Source organism: Siphateles boraxobius, unplaced genomic scaffold (genome assembly GCF_051911475.1).
Source record: "Siphateles boraxobius isolate OS27281-9 unplaced genomic scaffold, OSU_SipBor_1 46, whole genome shotgun sequence".
Lineage (NCBI taxonomy): Eukaryota > Metazoa > Chordata > Actinopteri > Cypriniformes > Leuciscidae > Siphateles > Siphateles boraxobius.
In genome coordinates this window covers 5,400,390-5,418,827 of record NW_027509097.1, presented here as the reverse complement: position 1 = coordinate 5,418,827, position 18,438 = coordinate 5,400,390, and the positions used below count along the sequence as shown (strand labels likewise).

At 36.4% G+C, this 18,438-nt stretch overlaps 1 protein-coding gene across 8 annotated transcripts; it reads right to left on the bottom strand.

Moving 5' to 3' along the window:
- Positions 1–5,568: 5,568 nt before the first annotated feature.
- On the bottom strand, positions 5,569–17,414 carry gprc5c (G protein-coupled receptor, class C, group 5, member C). 8 transcript variants are annotated; one of them, XM_077200424.1, is made up of 8 exons: positions 17,251–17,383; positions 17,062–17,128; positions 14,959–15,047; positions 13,645–13,684; positions 11,798–12,854; positions 8,768–8,865; positions 8,452–8,574; positions 5,569–6,975 (listed from the first exon to the last, which is right to left on the bottom strand). In XM_077200424.1, the coding sequence occupies exons 5-8, from the start codon at positions 12,840–12,842 to the stop codon at positions 6,949–6,951; spliced, it is 1,293 nt and encodes a 430-aa protein (XP_077056539.1). In that variant the 5' UTR covers positions 12,843–12,854; positions 13,645–13,684; positions 14,959–15,047; positions 17,062–17,128; positions 17,251–17,383; the 3' UTR covers positions 5,569–6,948. The 8 variants fall into 8 exon arrangements, with proteins under 8 accessions (XP_077056539.1, XP_077056542.1, XP_077056540.1 ...); XM_077200427.1 differs by lacking the exons at positions 13,645–13,684; positions 14,959–15,047 and adding an exon at positions 7,779–7,821 and having other exon boundaries at positions 17,251–17,414; XM_077200425.1 differs by lacking the exon at positions 17,251–17,383 and having other exon boundaries at positions 17,062–17,158.
- Positions 17,415–18,438: the final 1,024 nt, after the last annotated feature.

Sequence of the window (18,438 nt, the reverse complement as noted above, 5' to 3'; positions counted from 1 at the left end):
TATACAGCATACATACACTGTGTATATGCATAAATATTTTTAAGACATTACATTTTGAGTTAAACAGAGTTACAGAGTTAAATCTGTCATATAATATTAAGTGAATGTCATACAGACATTCACAATATATAAGTGCACAATATAAGAACACAAACGGCACCATTTGCTGAGTTACCCGTAAGTAGTATTTAAAGGTGCCATGTGTGAGAATTGATGTAAAAATATCCAAAAAATGAGCTACACGCATCAAAAGAATGAGAAGAAATAAGGGCGATGATGTTATTAAAAAAATGACAAGTTATAGTGCTGCAGAGATATCAACCTGAATTAGCATGCTAAATTACTAGCCACGGCCCGACAGGTGTCATAATACCAGTTTCGACCATGGGAGGCGGTATGCGGGCAACATAACCACCAGCCAAACTGCAATACAAAAATAACTCGCAAGGCTTGTGGGCGTACTTGAACCTGATGTCAATCGTGTGGAAAGTACAGCCCACTACTACATTTCAGTTCAGGGAAGAGAGCGGAAGAATGTCTGAAGCCCTTGGCGAGAGACGCTTACCACCACCACAACCACCGCTGCAGGGAAAAAAACGCGCCCGGAATCACAAATAAAAGTGCTAATGTTAGCGATGGCAACCGTATCTGTAAGCGTTTGATAGTTAGCTCTACCCACAGATCCGATCTGGTTTTCACCTGTTATCTACCAGAGCCCGTCTCTACCAAGCTGTTGATAAAATGTAACATTAGCTAAGAAGCTTGAAATGTCTTCGATGATAATGAACCCCAAATTACCTGAGGTAAATCTGACATATTTGTTCTCCAGCTATGTTATTGACCTCTGCACGCTGATAAATAAAATGATTGGTCGATATTATGTATGAGGAATACAGTTTGGCAAGTTGTAGCCTACTGTATCTTTCAACAGTGTTGTGTTTTTTTACTATTAGCTAGTAGAGATGATCGGTTCACGTGCGCTAGGGATCTGTCGTGTAACATTTAAAAGCACCAAAACGGTATTTATTTTTGAATTGCGTAATAAAATTGACAGAATCTGAGAGCTGAGATTTGTTTATATCATAACTAACCTGCTCTGTCTAGTCTGTCGGTCTCCGTGTCCTCTTTGCTTTGCGATTTTTCTGTGCGTGACAAAATTGATGTGTGGCGTGAGAGCGTGTGAAAGTGTCAATTGCGTGTGTGCAGCTCTGAATGGCGCTAGCTTGGTCAACATCAGCGAATGCTGTCTGTCAAATTAATGTAATTCAAACTAACAATAAAAATGTAATATGAACAAACGAATATGAACATATTCACTGGTAAAGGTGAAGGGGAGTAGCTTGAAGATGTCATATTTAAAAATCACTTGAAATCAACCAACGTTCCTCTGGAGTCAAAACGTCCTCTATTAGGAGTTGGCTCGGCTTCGGCTATGGCTCTAGGGGCGTTGTGAAGGTAGGGGCGGAGCATAGAGACTTTGCCGTTTCTCGTTTGTTACTCTAGAGTAGACCAACTCACTTTCTGGAGGTATACTGCCCCCATACCCCAATGTGGAGTATGAATTGATTTTTTGGCGGACATTACACAAGGCACCTTTACAGCGATGGTGTCATGAAAAGATAAAGTAATCATTGTGGAACTATTTAGTTCAGCTCAGCTTGTGTACAACCTGCGCACGTTTGTTTTTATTATCTTTATTAACAAAGTTCTGTCCTTTACTCTTTTAGGACTAATTCACCTGCTGATGTGAGACAACACACTGGACAAACACCTGGAATCCTCTGGGACTATCTTTCTTGTGCATGGCGTCCTGTTTCACTGTCATTACACTTTCTTCCACCCACACACACTTCCCCATGTGTCAACAGTTCTTTAGCAATTCTGAGAAGTTGAAAATTGTCTGAACAATTGTGTTATTGTTGTGTAAGTGTGTTATTTATAGCTCTCCACACCCCACTTGAACACATAGTAGGGCCATTATACAGCACACACCTCTGTTATATTGAGATATTTTCTTATGAATTGGAACTTTTTGTACTGCCCTCTGTTCAAATACTGCATGTTGGAGTTTTTTTACTTGCTTTGTATACGGTTTTGTTGCGTGTCTGCATTGTGTCTCTCACTGGAGGTGTTAGAGAGCGAGAGCAGAATCCAAAGGCGGGTTTGGATGAGTGTGTGTGAGGGTCCTTCAGATGTCCTTGGCTTCCAAACCTGTAGAGGAACATTAACCTGCTTTCACACAGGTCCAGCTTTGTCCAGCTCACACAAAGATGCCACTGTTCCTCTCTTTTCCTCACAGGCTCACTGAGACGGTCACAGAATGACACCTTTGTGACAGGCTGCACTGCTTTTCTATCTTGTCCAACAGCGGAATGAAATGAACATGGATGGTGCTATTGATGTATTTATTTCTTTTGCAAATAAATTGAACTATATAAAAAAAGACATTGACTTTTCTGGGAAAGCACTTTTTGTAAAGTCATGATTTGCTATGTAGAGTGTGAGCTAATGAAGTAATTGCTAATAATTGTGCAGCAGCTTCATGTGTTGTGAGGCTGTTGTGTGTAATGAAAAGTCACGACTCACAAGGTACAACAAATTAAATCCCAGCAGGGATCCCACAAGGGCAACAAGGAAAACAATACAGGAGTCATGAGAACGGTCCAATTAAGACCAAAGCCAGTCAACTCTTGTGGGAATTTTGGAATTCTCTCTAAAATCTGTTCGAGGCTCCTTTCCAGAGACAAATAATCTGATTTATAGGGCACAAAATGTTTCTTTTTTATTTTGTTCTTTCACTGTAAAAAATGATATGATCAATAAGGTATTACAACATGCGTTTTTATATTGCTTTGACTCATCAAAATAAGTTAAGCAATTTTCAACTTTTTTTATAAGTTATATAAGATTCAACTTGTTTTTTAAGTCAGTTTAATGTAATTCAAGTTGACATTACCTAAACATCCAAGGTGATTAAAAAAATAAAGGCAGCAACTGTTTTTTTTTTGTTTTTTTTTACAGCGTATTGCTACTGATTTTTCAACAAATCAATAAAAGAGGTGCTCAAAATTCAGAAAAAGTAGTTTGTATACCTTCATTTGTAGTTCAAATGAATTATTTGTGTTCTTTTTTATGTGGTTTGTTTCACAACAAATTTTGGTTCACAGTTATTGTTCAAATTTAATTTGCAATAAATTAGCCTATTAACTGTCAGAGTCCCAGTGGGTAGTACTTTAAATCTGTGACACAATTTGGTTAGACATATGACTTTTCGGTGGAAGATCAATAATATGCATTTAGAAGGTAGATCGAGTGAAAGGACTTCATCTCATGCATACTTTAGGTGTGATTTTTAAAGCCCCTAAATGAGTATTGGACACTTTAAGATACTTTTTCAATGCAACACACATGGTCAGTCACCACATACATTCAGCCAATGTTGACCAGAGACTAATTTAGCAGTAGCCGCTGACATAAATATCACTTTAAAAACATTTACAAATACAGTGTAGCAGCTTCTATTCATCTATGTTCTTTCAGCTTGAAGGCAGCACTTTATAAATGAGTCACTGGGTGTGTTTGATGAACTGTGAGGTGAACGGGAGTTTGCAGATGAATTAGTTCTGGTTTACTGAACAATTGCTTTAACTATAACGTCAAAGACACTTTGCAAACATTACAGGCCCAGTGAGGTTACATTTTAAGCCTTTGTTTTTCTATAGGCCTACCATTTGAACTTTATACAAAAATGACAAAGGGTCAGTCTTTTGAAGTTCTAAAGAATGAAGATTGTATAATACAGAATATAAGAAATTGTTTGAGTCAGAATAAGCTCTGTGGTGACTCCATTAACTAGATAACTCATGGATCTCTGTAAAAACTTTCAGTTTCACCTGGAGTTTAGTTCAAGTTTATACAGAAAATGCCCATAAGTGAGGATTTCAGCCATTGCTCAGTACAGGCAAATAATATATCACCCTTTTATGTTACACAACTATTCTAGGTTGATCATTTGATACAACACAGCGAGTTTGCAGTTACAACCAAATTATGATTAATATCCAAAAATGGTCATAATTTGAGTAGGCTATCATATTAAAGTGCTGACCTGTGGCCTATGAAGACGGTTTAGGTGGCTAGCCAGGTACTGTGTGTTTCAGTTAAGTTTGCCTCAACCCTGGCTTTTAGGCACCATGAAAGTGGCTCGGCTTTTAGCAGTTCATCACCATAAATTATGCTCCAACCTGCTCTGGGGCAGGTTATGACCAAGACATGATTATCTGATTATTACATCCTTGTTATTGGAATGAAGTCTTAACCAGAAAATAGATCTTCTTATCGAAAAATTATGTGCATCTAAACTTTGACAGTCTTAAAGATGTCTGACTCTGACAGGTGGCAAATTGAAATCAACTTGTCTTGTGAAATGATTGCTGCCAAATTGTGAACAAGTTTACATAAGATTCATTACATGATTTAGCCAAGTGGGTGAAAATGAGGAAAACTGATAGGTCCACAACACCTACTCATTCATTGAATGTGTCAAATGTCTTTTTGGAATAGAATAACAAACAGCTGCAAACATTATATTCAATGTCATTGGAGAAAAGATGCTTGTGTCTCAAGGACATGTTTTTATGTGTTTTTTCCTGAAATACCCAGCACATTGTGCTCTCAATGTGAGGAGAAAATGCTTATCATATTACCTATAGATTCAGCATCTAGATTTTACCGGCAGCGCTTAACATTTGATACACGGTCAGGACGGGCTGCAGGGAAGAAATCCAAGAAGGCAGCCGGGGTGAACTTGTCTACACCAATGAAGGGGACCGGAGACAGTCGAGAAACTGCAGACGCATCCTAAATCACGTTTTAAACCATACAACCGAGAGGTGTTTTTAGCTTGGGTGAATCTCAACAGAATGAAATGTAAGACAGATGCTGGTAAATTGTTGAATATGATGAACAGGATGCAGGGAAGGAAATTTAAAGGGCAAGTTCAAAATGGAAAAAAGTCATTTACTCATTCCAAACCTGTATATTAGAACGCAAGATGACGTTTTAAACAATACTGAGGTCTAAAAAAATTGGACCTCATTGACTTTCATTGTGTGGAGGCAGAGATGCATTGATAAGCTCAATGTATAAAATAATTTTGCGGTACATTTGCATACATGATATTTTGGTGGTACATTTGCGGTGAACGTTTATTTTGTGGTACACTTGCGTATATAGGTGAACATTTATTGGAATATATAACCACTGATAATATGCATATAGGAGAATATTTTCTGGAATAGAAAACCACTAGTAATATATGCAAATACTTTAGCTACTGCTGACTATTTTTTTTAGCTGCAAATAAATGAATGTCTAATTAATGTCTTTGAAGCTTGATTTGAAACCTAATTTTTTAACCTAAGTCTTCAGTACTGGACGAGGGAGTCACCCAAAGCTACACTCAATTGTTAAGCATTGCTTCCCAAAAAACAACCTGCTATTTTCTACACCTGCACACAATACAAAGTCTGTTCTTTTTTATTGTGAAATTGAATGATGAAAAGAAAGTTCAACATTACAGCATTTATTTTAAATAGATTATAAATGTTTTTAATGTCACGTTTGATTAATTTAATGCATCCTTGCTGAATTAAGGTATTCATTTCTTAAATTTCTTTTTTTTTTTAAACAAAGGATTAATTTCTTCTTTCTGACCCTATACTTTTGAACAGTATAGGCCTCGGATCCGCCTCAGTGCCCGCTGTAGTCGCACCAGCGTTTATTTACCACCACAATTATTAAACAGAACTGATTAACACTGTACAATTACACCATTTTCTATTTAGAGCTGCTTTACAGTAGAATTTAACTCTGTTTGCATCATTGAATCATTATTTTCCTGTTTATCAATGTAAAGCTGCTTTGAGACAATATGTATGAAAGGGTTAGATAAATAATTGTACATAGATCATTTGTATAATACAGTTATAATAAAAAAACAAAAAAACAGTGTGAACTTCAACTATATCTTCCATTCTTTGGTCACTCCATCTGGAACCCTGTAGCTCAGGCTGACATATTGAGAAACTTATCAGCAGCATCTATGTAAATGTAATGACTGGTTACAGTTTAGAGAATTTTCCATTCAACTAACTTCCCTTCGGGAAGTTATCCTAATGATGTCCCTGTGTGACCAGGTCATATGCGCAATCAGTCTCACAATGACATTTCAGAATTTCAAAAGTTTAGTTTTTCACATGGTAAGGTGTTTGTAACTACAGCAAGATGAGTTAATAAATATCCTTTCAATCCTGAATTTCTCATTCAGTGACATTTTAATATATACTGTACATTAATCAACAGAACCATTACAAAGATATTCTTATCAGATTGAGTGCAATGCTACTTTGTACATTGACAATAAATACATAGTAGGGAAAAAAATAAAATAGTCATAAGTCTGGTTGCTGCACCCAAAATTATTATGCTTGCACATTGTTAATATTTTTATATGTAAATTAGGGTTTATGCATATGTATGGTGTCCAATATTTTCAGTGATAGAAGCAGCATCTCAGAACTCCATTTACAGGATGAGAGACAGAAAACCAGCACACATTTATTTTACAGTCCTTTGCTCATCTGTGCTTTCTTAGTAAACACATTGCAATAGTCTATTCAATCATTGGTATAACTAATCTTTTTAAATGTGTCCCATGCACAAACAAGCCAAACTGTACAATTCCACATCTTCAACGGTTCAATCAGGTTGAGATAACCCAACACATTGTCTTTCAGTAGAGCAAACCAACAAAATGTTGCTCAGTTACACAAGTTGGTCTATGCAGTCGACCACTGCGATGGAAAGAAGAAAAAAATGCATTTATATTGCATAAAAAATGCATAATTTAGAAACACCAGGGGGGAAAAAACAGCTGGCGTGAAAGGATCACTGGGGTCTTCTGCTGAAATTTCCCTACAGAGAGATAGAGGAAACATTAGATTACATCTCTGGGATACACATGAAAATATTAATTTAATATTAAATTTAAAAACAAATATTGTAAAAAAATAAAATAAAATAAAAATACATAATATAATTTGTGTGTAAGGTTAATTTTAACTGTGATTTTTTTGACAGAAAGATGAAATAAGTTGCAATAGACCTTAATCAGGCTAGCGCCATATTTAAGTTTTAATAGGAATGTAAACAAGGCTGTGAGGGATAGAAGAACAGTGCGTTCAATGGAGTGTACTGTTGTTTGACAACATACATTGTTCAGCTGACGAAATGCCTTAATAAAACTTTTAATAGACAAAGGGGCTATTTACACAACACCATTTTCAACTGAAAACTTTTTGGCTGTTCATTTACACAACAATGGCATTTTGGGGGCATAAAATTTGCATTTTGGGGGCATTTCGTGGAACCGTGTGAATGGGATCATTTTGAAAACGTTGTTGTCTGTACGCATAAAAAAAACAAAGGAAAAACTTTTCCATTTTTAGTACATCGTTGTCATGTAAATATACCCGAAAACTCCATAAAACGGTTTTGGAAGTTGAGAAAATTATATGATCTTGGACCTTTAGTGCTTGGCATAGTAAAGACTGCGTCTATCCTTCACAGCCTTGTTTGCGCCCATGTTAAATTCAATATGGCGACTAACCAGACCAAGAGAATACATACATAGATGCCTCATGTGACAGAGGCGAGAAAAATGGTAATTAAATGATTTTAAAAAAGAAAAGAAAAAAAGGAAAAGCCAGGAAACATACACTTTAGTTCAATAGATTTGATCTCTTCATCCACCCCTCATACCTTCATAAAAAATGAAAATAATAATTAACAACACAAATAAACACAAACAAAAAAAAGTCTTAAAATGGCCTTTAAATTCCTCCATCCCAGACAGAAGGCTACAGTCACCAAGTGCATTCTAGGAATGAAAGCAGATCTTGAAAGAATGACTGACAAGACAGAGAGAAGAATTCCCCACGGACATGTGTAATTGAGAGAGATGATAAAGTGCGAGGGAAGACCCAGAAATTTGAGAAGAAAGTTCAAGTTGAAGGATGTTTTATGTGGTTGATAAAGAGCTTCAATATCAAACCCTTTAAAAATCGGTAATTTGAAAGGTTTAACAGCTTGACAAACTTTTGATGTTTACAGGCCAGCTGAGGTCACAAAAACATCCTTCAATTGAGTTAGCCACATATGAATGGTACATATAATTTTAAAAAAATATATTTATATATACACATCAGCCTTACAAAGCTGAAGGACACTTTCCAGTCAATCGGATTAGTACAAACAGAAACAAAATTCGGATAAATTGTCAATAGGTTAACATCCATGCATTTTGAAAAAGAAGGCGGGTGAAATTGAAAGGCGACAGACTGAAGAGACCCAAAGCAAAAAAACACAGCATTAGTAATGCTCCCCACGTACATTTGAATATATTTTTCTCATATCATCAAGTTGTGTTGAGGGGTTGGCGTGACTGCTTTGGTCTCTGGTTGGAGTGCCTATGGATGCTCGTGGAATTATATTGTCAAACGATTCCCCCTGTGGCTACAGCCGAAAACACAATCCAAATAGATATGGCAGGTGAACACACAAATGCACAAAAACATTCAGATCTACGACATTGAAAGAAGATGTGGACTTTTGTATTTATAGCTCTCTTTTATTTTTTGTTTGTGAACAGGGACCACAAGACTCGGTGGTTGCATAGTCAAATCAATAGTAAAATAAGTGCACTCACATTCCCCATTCCTTTGGTCATGATGGCCAGTTCTGTCGGCTGATATATACTTCGGAGTTGGCCGTTATAGCCGCCGTATGGGGACACAGGCTTATTACCTGAGAACACAATATTTAAAGATGTTAAATGTTTGGACTTGAATACAACTTTTCATGACATGCCTTATACAAATACTTCAGGAGGCAAAAATGGCAAAGCTATGCAATAAATGTGAATAGATAACCTGTTTCCCTCAGAATATTAGTGTAATAGTTTATTTCACATTTGTTATGACTGATGTTGAAATGACACTCTTTAGAATACATATTTATCATATTATGTAATATTTGAATGTACACTACTGTTCAAAAGTTCAGGGTCAATACGTTTTTTTCTTTATGAAGACTTTTATTTAGCAACGATTAATTAAACTGACCAAAAGTTATGATGTTACTAAATATTTCAGCTAAATGCTATTCTTTTGTGTCTCCAGAAAAATATTAAGCAGCACAACAGTTTCCAACATTGATAATAATAAGAAATGCACCAAATCAGCATATTAGAATGATTTCTGAAGGATCATATGAGACTGAAGACTGGAGTTATGATGCTTTGCCATCAGAGGCATAAATTATATTTTAAAATCTATTCAAGTATAAAACAGTTATTTTATATTGTAATAATACTGCATTGTTAATTTGATCAATTTTTGATCAAATAGCCTTGGTGTGTGTTTGTGTATATATACGCATACAGACTTTTTATATTATGTAGAATTTAAACACACTTTATTCACTTATTTTGGAGTACAAGCACAACAATAAAATAACCTCGAGATATAAACCTTTCTTTTATATCCTCTGAACAAACATCAAGTTATCTTAAACACCAGACTTGTGCATGACGCACTATGGTTTGATAAGGTTGCCCTGATTCAGTGGGGCAGAAATGTCCTCTTGCTCCGTGAAATACTGATGATACTGTTGCCACACCTCAGTCTCCGTGGAGACATGCTAATGTAAACACATGCTTCAGGGTCTATGTGTGTTCTCAGATTGACTCATGACAGGGTGGGAGAGGTCTTCCATTTTGCTCTGGGTATTCATTTACTAGTGAGATATGACTCCTGAACTTTCCAAACACTTCGTTCAACACAAACTGACGCATTTCTTTTACTTCACAAAACCACAAACGATATGCAAATATTGATGAACATGAGGAAATGTTCTACCTGTGGTACGTCATTGATATATTATTGAATATACAGTATGCAACTGCATTGTGAATCCGTTATTTGTTGAGTAAACAGTTGGATATTGTTGATTTATAATAGAAAGGTTTGAGAGACAGCTCTGCATGGAAACTCTCAGCTACCAAGGGTTCAAATTCATGGACATCAAAAAGGCAGAAAAGATATTTGCATGTTTGGCCAGAGGAAACAAACAGGTGCAAAGACAAAGAGAGAAACAGACAGAGAATGAGGAGACAGACAGAGAGGAGGAGAAAGAGGGAGAGAGGACGGATGAACAGCATGTTCAGTGCGGTACCATCAGATATTAGAGTAGATTCAAACATCAGCATATCAAATTCTGCGGTGTAAGCAGCAGTTATTGTGAAATTCAGTCCTGTTCCAGCATGTTCTGCAGCTTTGTCCTCTCTCAATGTCAAACGTTCTCTCTCTTCTTAGTTTGTCAACACACACAGACATATTGGGTTTCTGAATTATATAATTCGGTAGGCAGAATTTGTTTGTAATTTGTTGTAGTTTGTAATCACTGCATGGAACTTTTGAAACCGCATAAACTAGAGGTGTAAGGTTACATGCCTGTACACAACGTCAAAGAAGTGTCAGATCCATAAACAGTAATAATTAGAGTTGGGAATTGAGAATCCATCCTTTAAAATACTTGGAATGATCAACGGGATGATTTTCATGATGTTCGGCTTAACAGTTCTAATACGTATAAGTGCCACCTTAGGCCTACGATATATGTGAAACCTGAACAGACACTTTTAGCTTTAAAGGCCTGATTTCAGATGTTTTGTTTTGACTACGTCAGAATATAACCCATAATGCAACAAGTATACTTTACACTCTCAGTGCTTGTGGGTGTAAACGTTCTGCTATAGTCAGTTTTCTTATACAGGCCAAATATAGTAAATCCACGATGATGCGTTTGTCTTGTTTACTGTATAGCTTGCTATCAGTATTCTTCTACTGAATTTAAAAGGATTGCATCTGTCAAATTGCAAATTGCTATTAGAAAAATTAAATAATCTGATCACAAATAAAATTATTATAAATGTCTTTACTGTCACATTTGATCATTCAATTTATTAAAAGGACAGTAAAGACATTTATAATGGCACTAAAGATTTCTAATTCAAATCACCACCACTTTAATTTTCTATTCATCAAAGAATCCTATCACAGTCTCCAAAAAAATATTAAGCAGCACAACTGTTTTCAACATAGATAAGAAATGTTACTTGAGCACCAAATCAGCATATTAGAATGATTTCTGAAGGGTCATGTGACACTGAAGACTGGAGTAATGATGCTGCAAATACAGCTTTGCCATCACATGAATAAAGTTACATTATATATTAAAATGTATTAAGAGTAAAAAGTTATTTTAAAATGTTACATTTATTACTTGCTTTTAACCCCAACATTTTAAATGGAAGTGTATACACATTTTAGCAGATGCAGATAGCCAATAACATTTTAAAGAACGGAAAAATACACAATATTTTACCTGATTACAGAACAAAAAATAAAACCTCAATAAATAAATATTATAAATAATAATAAATAGATGTACAGTAGAACATTTTATATCTGGCATAGGAAAAAGTCCTTATGTTATCATGTTCCAATATCAGCCTAATCAACCGATGCTGATAAAAACAATATTTCCTAATAGTGATATTATCACAGACATATGATGGATCCTTAATAAAAACTAGCTTGTAAAGTTTATTGACTTCAAAGCAAAGATGATAAAGTTAAGAGGAATACAAAGTAAAAGCTCTAAAGATTGCATTTACCTGTGTGAGGCTCATCCATAGAGAAGGCCTTATTCTCCATATATATACTCTGTGTGCTCTGTTCCTTTAGAATGTTCTCGTAACCTCTGCTGGGGTACAGCTCTTCCTCAACAGCGGGATCGTCATCTACCTCACTCAGACTGCACACCGCCGGCACGGTGTGGAACAGCAGAAACACCCATGCATTTGACACCAGTGCTATAGCCAGTGTGGGGTCATCCCATGTTGGCCCACCATTCTTTGAGTTTCCGTATACATACATGACAATCCACGCCACCCAGATGCCCACCGAAAACAGTCCTGCGACCAGGATGAGGGCTCCATCTTTGCGCCAACGCTTGTGCTTACCTGCCAATATGGGTAAGGATGCCACTACGACTGCCAAGAGTAGACTCAGAACATATATGAGCGCCATGACAAAATCCTGGTTTTCAATGTTACAGGGAACAGCAGTGGCAGGAGCAAGGGTTCCGGTAATGTTGGTTGGGTATCGTACAATTGTAATAATTAGCCATTCTGTGTTGATGACAACTTCCACCAGCCAGAGTCCCAGAGCACCCAAACACCAAACCCAACCTCTGGGCCCCGAGTTCCTCCTGGCTAGTATGTTCAACCTCACGGCTTGCATGAGAAGGCACGAGAAGCAGCCGGCGAACAACACCCCGAACAGAAAGCGGCGTGAAGCGCATGTGGCGAAGTTCTTCCCGACGATGAAGGCGAACGTGAGGGCGAACAGTCCAAACGTGAAGATGAGGAACACGACGTGAAGCCCCAGCGAACTGCGCCAATTCCTGTCAGTGATAAAGGGAAGGCTGGCTAGCAGCACGATCAGAAGAATCATGGTGGCCACCAAACCAGCAGCTGCAAATGCCTCCACTACCACACCCCAGACAGCACTCAGGTCACACAGATTGAAATACAAGGAGTCCACATCAGCGGCACAGCCCTTGGGGACCGAAGTCTGCGCCAGTGATCCAGGAAGAATGCATAGAGCAATGAGGAGCAGTAGATGAAAACGTTGGGATTTGGAGGTGAGGTGATCCATGGTTTCCAGCACCTACGATCAGACAAGAGAGAAAAGAAAGAATGAGCGTGCAAGCATGAAGCATTAAGAGTTACAACAAGATAGTGAGTGACACCGACTCAAAATCCTCCCCTTACATACCAAGGGAGGGAGTGACAACGTCAAAATCGTATCACAGCCGTTTAAACGTTACTCACAGGTTCGTGCTCCACAAATGTGGCCCACCCTGGACATTTGGGTTGGCTCTCTAAAGGTGTGGTCTCACTAGACTTTGAGCAAGCAAAATTACTTCAGACATTGCTATGAATATAGGCACCAGGATTGTATAACTTATATGATGATTTAATTATGACCCCATTCAAACTTTTGGGGTCAGTAAGGATTGTTTTAAAAGAAATTAACATTTTTACTCAGCAAGGACACATTTCATTTGACCAAAAGTGACAGTAAAGACTATGTTAGATAAGTTTCCATTTCAAACGAATAAAGACCGGAGTAATGATAGTGAAAATTCAGCTTTTCCATCACAGGAATAAATTACATTTTAAAACATATTAAAAAAAGAAAACAATCAATTTAAATTCTAATATTTAACAATATTACTGTTTTTACTGTATTTTTGATCAAATAAATGCAGACTTGGCAAATATAAGAGATTTCTTTTTTTTTACATTTTAAAAAAATCATACTGACTTTAAACTTTTGAATGGTAGTGTATATACAGTAAACTAGGGTATTTTTTAGTTATAGATTTGTAACAATTCCAATTCTCATACAGGGGTCCTGGAGGGCCACTGTCCTGCAGAGTTTAGCCCCAGCGCACCTGACTGGAAGGTTTGTATGCTTAGTAAGACCTTGATTAGCTGGATCAGGGCCCGTATTCCTAAAGAATCTAAGAATCCTTTTAGAAAAATCTTAATTTAGCTTAAAAACTTTTACGTAGGAGTCTTAGCTTAAGAGTGATTCGGGACCGATCTGAGAGCAACTCTGAGTAAGGAAAAGACAAAAACTTTTATCTTAGTGAGGAGGCGGGGCTGACCCCGTTGCTATGTATGACACAATCTTTTGAAGACTGTGATGGGTTTGTTGTCCAAGAAGGGAAAAAAAGAGTGATTAGGGTCTATTCTAAGCCTTCACTTTGAAATTACATGCGTAATTTTTCCTACTTGACCATTCTCATACACACACACACACACACATTATATTTGTGTATATAAATCCTTTTTTTATTTACCATACTGTTAATTTCCTATAAGGTATTTGATTGGATTAGAATTATAAAAATTGTTCCACTGTCTATTTAAGTGGTGGTTTGAATGTTGGTTTTAATGTAACAAACATGGAATAAAAAACAAAAAGGACAAGAAAGCTCAACTGGACAGAGGAACAGTGTTTACTGTGAGCCCAGTTAGTGGATGAACACAAGGCCATCCTTAAAGGAAAATCAGGCCGGGTGTCACAGCACAGAAGCAGACGCTTATAGCGGTTAATAATAAATTATTTACGGTTCATTCCTCCTCCTTGTGCGGAAGCCTGCTATATTCATAAATGCATTTTTTTGAGCCTGCAATCTGGGAATGTCCAGTGGAAACTAAATGAACTGCGACACAATAAGAGGTTCTGAAAGTGCTTTAATTGTTTGTGATCCCTCTGCTTACAGAAGTTTGTGACAGACCCAAATCATCACTGCTGCGTTGATGCATTTTCCCAGCTGCCAACTATCTTAATGTACAGTAGTGATTTCATTTCTGGCACTATGCCATTCCTGCGCTGTGTCAGAGATGTTATTGTGTCTAATAAAATCGGTCACAAACATGATCCCTGCATGATCTAATCTATAGTGTCTTATTAACTCACTGTCATCTATTGTCTGCAATGCATTTCTTCTCCCTCTTCGTCTTTCTGCCATTTTCTCCTCTGCTAAAAAAAACTCTTAAGCCTCTTAAAAGTCCTCGTCCGTGCTCCTAACAATTTTGACCTTAAGACCTCTTTTAAGGGTTAAGATGCTTTCTGAATTACTTTTTTCTTTACTAGGATTTTTTCTTTAATTTTAGGAGTAAACGCCCACATTTCTAAGAATTTTCTTAGAATTTTGTCACTAGGAGCTACTTTTTGCATTAAGATTCTTTAGGAATACGGGCCCAGATGTTTAATTGGTGTTGGAGCTGAAATCTGCTGGGCAGTGGTCCTCCAGGAGCAGGATTAGACACCCTTGATCATGTGTGACTGCATTTTATGAGCAGAGATAAATCATTAAGAGCAGCAATTTCCACACCTGTGTGTTAATGATTTATTAGTCTTTCAAAGAATATTGATTGTCTTAGTTCCACTTTGAAAATCTCAAAGAGAGTGATTCAGGTAGAGAAAAATGTAAGGCCCTAGAAAAACCACACGAATTTCACATGTGAAAAACATACTTTGCACATGGGAAACATGTGGTTTTGGAAAGGTTATCATGTGAAATGCATGTATTACCATTTAACGGCTTAATCCAGGATGAATTAGAATGAAATGGGACCTCAAATGTTTTGTTTGAAAAAAAAAAACACACACAAAAAACAACAGACTATAAAATGGTCATAGCTTCCTTAATAAAGGATATCAAATTAATTCAATCAGAAAACTCAGTACCCAAAACACATGAATCTTAGTATTTGGTGTATAGCTTAGTTTTTAATTCCTTAATAGCCCTTATATAGTAAAATCAGTATATAAAAAACACAATGTTTTTCGCAAATATTAACCACAAAGAATCGAATTAGACTTGATTAAGGCAATGAACAAATCTCATTACAACCAGAACTGAGACCGTTACTAGTAGTGATGAGTCGGTTCCTTTTTAACAGGTTGTGTCTGTTTGATCACATTACACTGATTTTTGATCACATTACACTTATACTGCAGGAACCGCTACAGTACAGTTTGTGCTTAACTGAAGCCAGTCGTTTTAATATCAGATTGATAAGGTCTACTTGTATAACATAAATGTATATTTGTTTGACTCTTTCCCTTGAAGAACTCTGGTTTTCTCTGTAAATCACAACATTATCACAGGTATAATGCATAACTGAATTGTAGCTCCAGCAGAGGATTGAAGTTTTTGAACAAACAGTGTTCAAAATATAGTATCATATATTCTACTATAAATGTCTAAAATGTGCCAATTAAACATTCAACATGTATTCTATTATTTGAAATTCAAAATTAGATTTCCCACCATAGTTTGGAATAGCGGCAGTGAGGACAAGCATTTATATTTTCAGTAGCCAATTATACTGTTATAAGTAATCTAGACAGACTGTTAAGTCACATAAAGATTAAAAACATTCTACGTGTCATATGACAAAGCTAACAACGTCATGATGAGCAAAGAAACTACGGGAAGACTTATTAACATGTTATCTACTCATAGTTGCATTTTAATTGACAATTTTATTTAATAGCCTATGGCAAAACATAGCAAATTATTGTTTTAGAAAAGCATTTTGAATGATTTCCACATTTGCATATTATTTATGTACTGTACTAATTAAAATATACACAAGGCAAGCAATTTTCTGCCTACTTTTGAGATATTTACAAAAACTATCAAGGGCTGTGTCAAAACAAAAGCTACTTTAACCATTTTTTGTTACAGAATTCAACAGATTAAGAAACAAGTGTAACATCCACAGTATGATAAGAAACATATACTAAAAGACATTTAGGCATAAGGTTTAAATGCATTTTTGCTTTTTAGCATTTACAAATCCATGTTATTTAATTTAATAATTTTTGACATACAGCCGTTTGAACCAATCACATCATTCAATAATTTCCAACGCACCAATCAGAGCGCAGCACAGTACGGCATTCGTGTTTGTGACTGACTGGGCGTCTCACCTGAACAGGTGAACAAAGATTCTCTTCATTACTCAAAATAGATAAAACGGGGTCGGGAATATTTGAGAAATAATGATTCACTGAGCTGATTCAAATCCTTAACACCGTAGTAAAACATTGCAAAACAACCCCAAACACAAAACGTCTTTAAATAATCGTGATAAATTTCCAACACATTTATAAACACAAAATATTCCCGTAGACTCCATGAAACTGATTGACGCCCAAAAACACATATCTAATTAATATCAATAAGCCACAATAAACACAATAATATAAAAATCACAAAACCCAAACATTTTGTAAAAGTGGAAATGTGTTTACAATATCACAAACATGCACAATCCAATAAACTCACCTTTTGCAGTCAGGCGTAGATACTATGTCGTTTCTCTGACTATATTTGGTGTATGAGCACAATTTACCTGTTCAAGCAAGTGCATGAAAATAAATAAGACATCGCGACGCCAAAATGTGCCAGAGAGCAGCGGTTAGGTATTAAACCATGGAGAAAACAATGTTTCCTTTGTATTACAGGCAAACAAACCTTCAAAAAGCTTCAAGGATAGTCGAGGGCAAACACTCGGCGAGTTTTGATAGCTTTGAGCCGCCAAACTCTCAGTTTCACTTGCGCGCACGCACGCACACTCAATCTTGCGCGTCCCTCTCGAGCTCCCAGCACTCACCGTCGGGAACGCGCCTGTTTTCACTACCTGGAAACTGTCTATGGGAAAAACGGTGGGGGGAGGGGAGAAGGTATCGTAGATTAAGCACTTTACGGTGGAGAGTAAGGACTTTGAAAGCTCCACATAATCAATCAATCAATCAATCAATCAATCAATCAATCAATCAATCAATCTATCTATCTATCTATCTATCTATCTATCTATCTATATATCAATCAATCAATCAATCAATCAATCAATCAATCAATCAATCTATCTATCTATCTATCTATCAATCAATCAATCAATCAATCAATCAATCAATCAATCAATCAATCAATCAATCAATCAATCAATCAATCAATCAATCAATCAATCAATCTATCTATCTATCTAATCTACCATAGCAAATTACAAGAGCCGTTACTAACATTAGTAGCAGACTCTGGTAATCTATCTATCTATCTATCTATCTATCTATCTATCTATCTATCTATCTATCTATCTATCTATCTATCTATCTATCTATCTATCTATCTATCTATCTAATCTACCATAACACATTACAAGAGCCGTTACTGACATTAGTAGCAGACTCTGGTAATTTGAGGCCTCAATGCTGCATAGTTTTGCTCTAGTACCCCAACACCAGCCCTACTCAGGTAAAACCAACGACTTTGTTTCTTTTTCTTTGGTTTCTTCTGGGCCTGAACAAAGATGAAGGTACAATCTGAACTTTAAACATAATCGGGGCAAAATTAAATCACAAATTATGTCTTGCCCATTTAAATGTATGCCAAATCTCTTAAAATGTGTTCAAAACACATTGATTCTGCGTAATATCGATATTGATATTACAAATACCGGTATATATTAGCCTAATGTTATCTAAATTCCACATTTACAAGCAGAAATGTAACAGGTTCAAAATTTAATCCAGGTTCAAAATGTAATCCTGTGGGAATTATATTTCTAAATGTGTGTGCACATTGCCACCTAGTGGAAAATCATTAGGTAATCATGATCTATATCCTTTATCCTGTGCTTGCTTGACTAGTATTGACTACTTA

Coding starts and splice junctions, on each gene's coding strand:
- gprc5c (XM_077200421.1), bottom strand. Junction 12,855..13,018: donor CATTTGTGGAGCACGAACCT/GTGAGTAACGTT, acceptor GTCTGATCGTAG/GTGCTGGAAACCATGGATCA. Junction 8,575..8,767: donor TGACCAAAGGAATGGGGAAT/GTGAGTGCACTT, acceptor TTTCGGCTGTAG/CCACAGGGGGAATCGTTTGA.